The 8,439-nt window shown below is 56.6% G+C and overlaps 2 protein-coding genes across 2 annotated transcripts; both read left to right on the top strand.

Annotated features, from left to right (window-relative positions):
• Nucleotides 1-1,754: 1,754 nt before the first annotated feature.
• On the top strand, nucleotides 1,755-5,319 carry CC84DRAFT_1203021 (uncharacterized protein; the record flags this gene model as incomplete). Its single annotated transcript, XM_018181801.1, has 4 exons — nucleotides 1,755-1,970; nucleotides 2,024-2,284; nucleotides 2,354-2,475; nucleotides 2,688-5,319. 4 exons carry the CDS (start codon nucleotides 1,755-1,757, stop codon nucleotides 5,317-5,319), a joined length of 3,231 nt encoding a protein of 1,076 aa, XP_018040977.1.
• Nucleotides 5,320-6,464: 1,145 nt separating this feature from the next.
• CC84DRAFT_1139297 (HET-domain-containing protein) lies at nucleotides 6,465-8,119 on the top strand (the record flags this gene model as incomplete). Its single annotated transcript, XM_018176233.1, has 2 exons — nucleotides 6,465-6,944; nucleotides 7,020-8,119. The coding sequence occupies 2 exons, from the start codon at nucleotides 6,465-6,467 to the stop codon at nucleotides 7,950-7,952; spliced, it is 1,413 nt and encodes a 470-aa protein (XP_018040976.1). The 3' UTR covers nucleotides 7,953-8,119.
• Between the last annotated feature and the right edge of the window lie 320 nt (nucleotides 8,120-8,439).

The raw sequence follows: 8,439 nt of genomic DNA, 5'->3' as shown, positions 1-8,439 counted from the left end.
ACCAGCTCTGTCAAACCCACCAGCTCTGTCAAACCCACCAGCTCTGTCAAACCCACCAGCTCTGTCAAGCCTAGCAGCTCTGTCAAACCTACGACTTCTGCCAAGCCTTCGTCCTCGTCTGTCAAGCCTACGTCGTCTAAGGCTGTTTCTACATCGAAGGCAGTCTCCACGTCGAAGTCTGCGTCTTCCACTAGGTTAGCTAACATCTCTTCGCGCAGTGCGGCCCCTCCTTTAAGCAGTGTGGTTTCAAGCAGCGTGATCTCCTCTTCACGTGGCGTTTCCAGCACTGGATCAGCTTCGACCGTAACTCCCAGCGCCTCCGTCCTTTCCGTGAGCAGCACCGTTGTTACGCCTGTGCCCACGGGTATTGCTTCTGCCAGCATCATCAGCTCTTCTTCGGCACCTTCCAACGGCTCGTACTCTGCCTATCCCACAGCTGATTCGTCGACCCCTGAGCATAGCTACCCTGTTTACACTGGACCCAGTTACGGCGTGCCTACCTCTAAGACGATTGAAGGCTATGCTGTTCACACCTCCAAGTCGTACCCTGTGGAGTCTAGCCAAAGTCACAGCAAACCATCCGTTACTAGCGAGCCTGGATATGCCGCCTCATCTCCTGCCGCAGCTAAGACCACCACCTACACCACATCGTACGTCGATGTCTGCGAGACTGGATTGACGACCATCACTGCGACCGTCACCAAGACATACACTGGTGTTGCCCCCAAGCCTACGTCCAACGAGGTTCCCGAGGGCTGGTACACCACTGTTACTGTCTGCACCCACTGCGGACCAGCAACCACGACTGTCACTCTGACCAAGCCCTACCCGACTCCCTCGGAAGCGGCGTACTATGCTCCATCTGCTCCGGCAGGTTACTCTGCAGGCAAGGGCTCTTACCTCGAAGCCAAGCCCTCCAAGGCGGCGTACGTCCCTGTTCCTGGCATGGATGCAGGTGAGGAGAGCATTGGTGCGACGAGCAAATTATACGTCACGGTTGTCCCAACCCCCGCGTCCGAGGCCCCTAGCTACGAAGCTACTGCTGCGCCCTACGTCCCTGTCAACAGCACTGCGGCATACGTGCCCAGCGGAATGGCGAGCAGCACCAAGGGCGCGGCAAGCTCCACGGGTGCTCCCGTGCCTTCCTACCCACCGCCTCTTTTTGAGGGTGCTGCGAGCAGGTTCAGCATAGGCTTGAACAGTGTTGTGGTTCTTGTTGCGGGCGTTCTTCTCCTGTCGACGTTTTAGTGGAAGGTGTCTGGATTCTTCTCTGCAGCTTGTCTTCGGAGCTTGTTCTTGATTTCCTTGTGTGTTCAGAAATGATGAATGGACGGGCTTGATGATTTGGGTGGATTTTGATTATATGGTGAATACAAAAGTGTTGCCCGAGTTCCTGTATTGCGCGAGCATGCAAAAAGTCCTCAATGAACAGAAATGACATGTATGTGCCGACTTGGGAGTCGAAAGTGCGGTGACGTTGGCTGTCTTAGTTCGTGTACCTGAGCTTTGCATGTGAACTCGAGAATGCCGCGCGTGCGTACAATAAGGGAGTCGAGATTTCGGTGCGCTTCGCTTCCACGAGGAAGCCCTTTTGACACACGGACAGATACCTTACTCGCGTCGAGCAACCGAGGCTCTTTGATGTCATGTAGCGTCCCAATCTCCCGCAATGCTAGCATAGGGCCGATGCGAGGGAAAGGGCTGTTTGCGGCGGTGATTGGCTGCCCCGCAGGGTCAAAGGCGAGGGAGAAGTCATGGCGAGAACGGTGTCTCAGTCGGCGGGCATCCTTGCTTGCCTTTGTCAAGTCTCGTGCTGCAGGAACGCTCCGTCTCCATCTCCATGGACCTCTGCCCTCGCGTGTCTCGCTGGCCATGCAATGAACACGCCGCCGCGCTCCTCTGTCTCGCCAGCCACGGCAGAGGGAGCCATTCCGAACCGAGCCTCGGGCGACATGGGGACATGGCGCCAAGTATGCAACATGCGCTGGCACGACGGACAGCCCTGATGACACTCGTCGCCTAGGTGCAGCGCACACTGTCAATTGCGCGTGCATCCGCTACGCAGCGCTGCAGGCTCCCAATTGACCCGTCGACGGCATCCCAGGAGCAATCCGCGCCGCCATTGCCCAACCGCGACCTGCGACCCGCGACCCTCGACCATGCCCAGCGCCTGACCACGCCTGCCTCCAGACCCATTGCCCGCCGCCGTCTCGTCGCCTCGGTCGCAGCGCAGCGCCTTGTCGCCGCCCGCACAGCCGCTGTGGCTGGTTGCCGGCGAGCAGACGTGAGTGGAGAGCAGGTGAGGGCCCGGCGGTGACGTGGGCTGCTGTCTCGATACGCGACGACCTGGCAGCGCGCGCGGCAAGACGCAACCGCACCGGCGGCGACAACGCTCGCGCCGCGCAGAAGCACTCGCGCAAAAGAGTCGGTGAAGCATGCCCGGCGACTCGTGGGGCGTTTCTTGTTTGCGACAGCGTAAGTATACGTCGTCTCGCAGCGCGTCCCAGCCTCCCCATTACGGCCCACGACCGCACCAACCACCCCAACCCCCCAGCTATTATCTTGCGCGCCCTGCAATGGCACTGCTCCCTGCCATCGCCTTCACTAACAGCGTGCTCTCCAGGCATTGCAGCATCCCTCCAGCCCGCCCGCTAGTCCCAGCACTGCGCGCGCCCCCTCGGACCCAGCGCTCCACCAGCTGCCCCGTCGCCCAACACCACCACCACTCGTCCTCCCCGTCGTCCCGGCGGCCGTCGCCTCTGGCGGTGCTCGATTGCGCACCAGCAGTCCGGGCTCGCCACATTGACGACTCCGGCGCCCGACGCGCCCACCCTGTACCAACGCACGCAGCCCATCTCTGACGATACCCACGATAACGACCCTCCCGCATTCGAGCCTTATATCTCATCGTTGCAGCAACGCCAGCAGCAGGCTGCCGAGTTCTTCAGGGCCCAGCACAACTACTCGCGAGCCTCGAGTTCCGAGGGCAGCGCCGCCCACACCCTCAGGCGCACCCCGAACATCGAAGACGTCCGCCAACGGTACCGCACACCGCCAGCCGACCCCGCGCCCGAACCCCAACAGCGCACTGTCCGCTTCGCTGCCGAGTATTCGCACCTGAGCCCCGGTCCCTCGGACAGCTTTCGCGCCCGCATTTCAGACCCGCAATTCGAGCCGCACCCCGCGCTCCGCATCTCCCAGCGGACTGCGTCTGCGATCCACTTCGTGCTCGAAGAAGCCATCCGGACTCCGTATCCCTTCACCCCAGATCTCGCCGAGGAGAACGCGTCCATGGCGGAGTTGACAGCTGGGGGCAACGGCCGCGCTGCCAATGCCGGCGCGCGCGCTGGTGGACCGTTTCCAGTCACCAAGGAAGACCGCCCCAACATTGTGACGCCGCAAATGATCATGAACAATCGTCGCCAGCGAGAAGCGCGGCGAGAGGCTGAGGAGGAGCGAAAGGCGCAAGAGGCACGAGAAGAGCGGAGGAGAAGTGCAGAACGGAGAGCTCAAGCTGCTGGCGTTGCAGGCGCCCCCATGAATCCCGATGCGGGGATCCAAAGACAACCGCAACCACAGCAAACGTACGACAGCGGCTATGGCTCGTACGGGCCACAGGGTGCGTCTGCGAGGCAACCTGCACCTCCAGCGGCGGCCACACTGCCACCATCAGGGCGCGCACAAGATACAACATCCGGCGCGCAGTCGAATAGGCCGCGTGCAAATTCACAATCGCAGCAACAGCCTCGTCCTGTTCAGCAACCCTCTACTACACAAGCTGGCTCCTCGCGACGACCACCGCCCGCCCAGCACGCCAGAAACCCCTCTGCTCCTGCTGCGTCAGCGCAGCCTGTTTCCTCTGCCCCTGCAGCTGCGTCGGCCCTTCCAGGTGCTTCTTCCTCCTCCCAGCAGCGCCAGTCTACGGTTTCGACATTCCCACATGCCTTTGAACGATGGGAGACCCTCTCGTCCCATTGGGAAGGGCTCACTTCCTACTGGATACGGCGATTGGAGCAAAATACAGACGAGGTGCGCGGCGCACCCCTTGCTCAGCAGATGTCCCGCCAGATCACGGATCTCTCTGCTGCAGGCGCAAATCTATTTCATGCTGTCGTCGAGTTGCAACGGCTTCGAGCATCATCGGAGCGCAAGTTCCAGCGATGGTTTTATGACCATCGACAAGAACAGGAGCGGGCGCAAGAACGCGAAGCACAGCTCGAGAACACAATAAGAGATGAACGTGCCGCCCGAAACCAGGCCGTAGCCGATATGGAGCGTCTGTCCACGGAGAAGAGAAATGCCGAACGATCTGTGCAGGAGATGAAGCGTGAACTGCAAATATCTAAAGAAGAAGCAAGACGAGCGTGGGAAGAGCTTGGACGACGTGAGCAGGAGGAGCGTGACCGTGTCTTTTCCTTACGAGAAGGCCAACCTACCATGATAGGCGGCGTCCAGGTGCTTCCGACGGCCCAAGCCATGGGAAGGCATGGCAGCGTCCGTTCGCACGGAGACGATACGTACGGTGCAAGCTCAGCTAGCCAAGGGATCGAGCAGCATTATTCCTACGAAGAAGGTCAGTCACCGACTGACACAGACCCCTTTACCGAAGGACGGCGGCACGAACCTGAGGCCAAACCGGTCGCCCAGGGCACGTACGTCCCCTCAGGTGCCGGTCCGTCCACTCTATACCAGCCTGGGTATTCCCAAGCCCCGGAGCAGCCGCAGATCCCCGCGCCTCTCCGCCCCCAGCAAGCATCCAGCGGCCACCAAGGCCCTCCCGCTCCCCAGCAACCATTCTCCAAAGACCCACGCACCTCCCAACCCGAAGCCTTTTACCAACAGCCCGACGTCTACCTCCACCGCGACTCCGCCGCCTCCCCCGAAGACGAGCGTTCCACCATCCTTTCCCACCCGGAGGAGGACCCCTCCGACGCCGAAGACGAATACGCCATCGACGAAAATGGAAACTACATCCTCGACGCCGCAGGCCACCGCGTCCCGTTCCGCGCGCTGCGCCAGCAGCAGCAGCAGGACTCGGACGATGAAGATGTGTCCGAGGACCGGCGTAGGGAGCTCGAGCACTTGCATCGGTACGGGAGTACCGCGACCACGGTGTACGGGAGCACCGCGACGATGGGGACGGGGTCGGGCGTGAGCCAGGCGCCCGCGGATTACAGCGGCGATGGATATGGCAGTGAGTGGGTGGGCATGCGGCATCACCACCCGACGCGCTTGAGCGATGTCATGGAGGAGGATGAGCGGAGCCGGACGAGTCCGAGTCGCGCGAGCCAGGCTAGTCGGGGCTGGCTGCGTGATTGAGCCTCCCAATACTGAACTAAGAAGCAGTAACATGTAAGAGAGGAAGATGGAGGGGAGGGCATGATGGGAGTGTCTTTTTCCAAAGGATATATTTTGGCGTGTATTTTGGGTTTGTGTGTGCGTGCGTGTGTAAAATCGCATGAGATGCTGCTAGAGACGGGCATGGCATGGCATGGCTTGTGGGCATGGCATTTGCGAAGGCGTTCATCTGCGGTCACAATTTGTTTCAGCGAGCGAGTCAGCGGGTCTTTTGTTGGGATAGGGTATGATTAGCCAGGGTGTTATAGTAATGTTTGATGGATTCGGAGCGAGAGAGAGGTAGGGGCAGAAAGGCACATATTTTCGTTACCCGTTTGCCTGTTGGGTCTTTTGCCGTGTCCACGTGCAATGGCCAGAGTTCGTCTGCTCAAGCCCCGGTTTCCACCCCCACAGACTAGCCGTCTGTCTCCTGCTTGTCCTATCCGTCGGCGTTCTGGCTGCCTGGTGTCAACCGCTTTTCCTCGCTTCCGCACACGCTCTGCTCGTGTATCGTGCCGCACATCATGGAGCAGAGCTTTCCAGTGCTTGTCTCTCACACCAACGCCTGGTACGGGGACCTGGCTGAGAGAAAAAGTAGGCAGCGGTGTTCAGTCAACAGCGCGGCTGGGCCGAGTGGTCAAGTGGATGTCGGACGGCGTTGGGTCAGTGTATGGGCTCAGGTCACGGCAGTATGGAAGTAGGTATCTGGTTGATTTGATTGGGTGTAAGCATCGTTGGTGGGTGTGCATGGGACATAAAAAATGGAGGGTTTAGCTTTCAAGATGGCTTCAGAAGCGCATCGCATCTAACTTGTTAGCTCGTTCATGGAAATAATTAATACATCACTTTCTTGTACCGCGATGTACGATCGGTCAGTATATGGAAATGCTTGGTGATAGCCTCCGTCACGAATTCGAAATCCAATGCAGACCCAGCCAACGACATTTGACCATCAGTCGCTTGATTCTGTGTAACATAGCCCCGCTTCTAGGCAGCCTCCCACGACGCTGATTGCGCCGAAAATCCATTCTATGGGCCTCCAGACATATCGAACTTCACAAAACATCCAATTAGAAAACCCAAACTGGATTCATTCTTTTTTTTGCGCTTTGTCGTTCAGCCTAGAGATGTGGCTGCTCAGCGTCGATAGTCTGGAGCTGAAAGAGTTCATTGGCACCGATATCCCGCCCTACGCAATACTCTCCCATACATGGGGCGCGGAAGAAGTATCCTTCGTGGAGATGAAGAAAAAAAAGTATCGGGACCAGGCCAAGGCTAAAGCGGGCTTCTCCAAGATCGGGGGATGTTGTGCTCGCGCGAAAAAAGATGGATATAATTGGGCATGGGTGGATTCTTGTTGCATAGACAAGCGAAGCAGTGCAGAGCTTTCCGAAGCCATCAACTCCATGTTTCCCTGGTACAAACACTCTGAAATTTGTTACGTCTACTTATCCGACGTTCCTGGTGGTCTCTATGACTATGACACGCTCGCAAACAGCAAATGGTTTACGCGCGGCTGGACTCTGCAGGAGTTGCTGGCTCCCTGTAAAATCCTGTTCTTCGCCCAGGACTGGACCGTGTTTGGCCAGATAGGCAACTTTAACAGTGTTTATCATATTGTTCCTCGCGAAAATGACAACCAGAAGTACGCCAGATTGAAGGCGTGGCTAGATGTCACTCAGTGGGTATCACGAATAACGCAAATCCCTGAACCATTCATTACAGGCCAGAAACGGCTTGAGCAGGCTTGCGTATCGCAGCGTATGTTCTGGGCATCCAGCAGAAAGACCTCCAGGCCGGAGGACTGGGCGTACAGCTTGATGGGGTTGTTTGGCATCCATATGCCCATTATATATGGAGAGGGTTTAGAGAAAGCTTTTGTGAGGTTACAACAAGAGATCTTCAGCACTACGCCAGATCAAAGTATATTTGCTTGGTACATTTCGGGGATGACCACGTTTCGACTGCTGGCCAATACGCCGGCATGTTTTCGGAATTCGGGGAATGTTAGGCGGTTAGGCCAGGAGATTCAACGGTCCAAAGCGGAAAATTCTTCCTTCCACATGACGAATCTCGGACTCCAGATCACATTGCCAATCTACAGTAACAAAGGAAATGGTTTCAAGAAGCAACGAGAAGCTACATTGAATTGTCAAGTTGAGGATAAGAACGGGAATCCGCGGCAACTTAGCCTGGCTCTATCTTACTTGGACTCTGAGATGGGGGGCCGCGTCATCTATATGTGCCGAAGACCGGATACGTGGACCTTCAGTAGTAAGATGGGACATCCTACCAGTATCTGTATACGCGGGATTGGCTACGACGCTTCAGAACCTGAGCCACCTCCGGCACCTCCAAGAGGTGCCTTGAGTGCTGGAAACATCATGGAACAATGCCTCAGTATTATCAGCTCCGCGACAAATATCGATAAAAAGACACTCGAAGATGGACTCACTTTCAGTGAGATAGGCGCCGACTCGTTTGCTCTTGTTGAAGTTATGTTTCTGATAAAGCACAACCTGGGTGTGGAGGTTGATATGTATGATTTCTACGCCAACCCTAGCATTGGCATGTTCATATGTCATGTGATGCTCGAGTGGGAAGGGAAGACCTAGGCTTCTGAAACAATACCTTGAACGCGGGTGGATAGGCGCTCCTTGCCTATCTATCTCATTCCAAAAGATGCGGTGGTGAATCATGTAGCTGTGAAATCCCTGGATTAGCCAGGAACATGGTGTTACAGGAAGCAAATTTTCACGTGTTGGAACATATCAGAAGCCGCGAATACATGCACAAGGCAATTCCGCATCATATAGTAGGAAAGGCGAGTGAATCGATGAGCTTTCATCGTCGTGCTGAAATTGTGAAGGAAACGGTGTGGAAGACTTACACATAATATCCATTACATCTTGCAGAGGTAGTTGTGCCTAGGGTATCTGACCATTCAGGAGTTATTTAGACCACAGAGGAAGATTGATGCGTTGTCACACGAATTCTGATGTTGATATATTCCATGACCTGGTATGGCTAACCATGAGACGAAATGAGTCAGGGTGATTACATCCGAAAAACGCTGTCATGCTTACACTGCCAATTATATAT

The sequence above is a fragment of the Paraphaeosphaeria sporulosa genome, assembly GCF_001642045.1.
Source record: "Paraphaeosphaeria sporulosa strain AP3s5-JAC2a unplaced genomic scaffold CC84scaffold_2, whole genome shotgun sequence".
Classification (NCBI taxonomy): Eukaryota; Fungi; Ascomycota; class Dothideomycetes; order Pleosporales; family Didymosphaeriaceae; genus Paraphaeosphaeria; species Paraphaeosphaeria sporulosa.
This window is presented reverse-complemented; position numbering and strand designations above follow the sequence as displayed.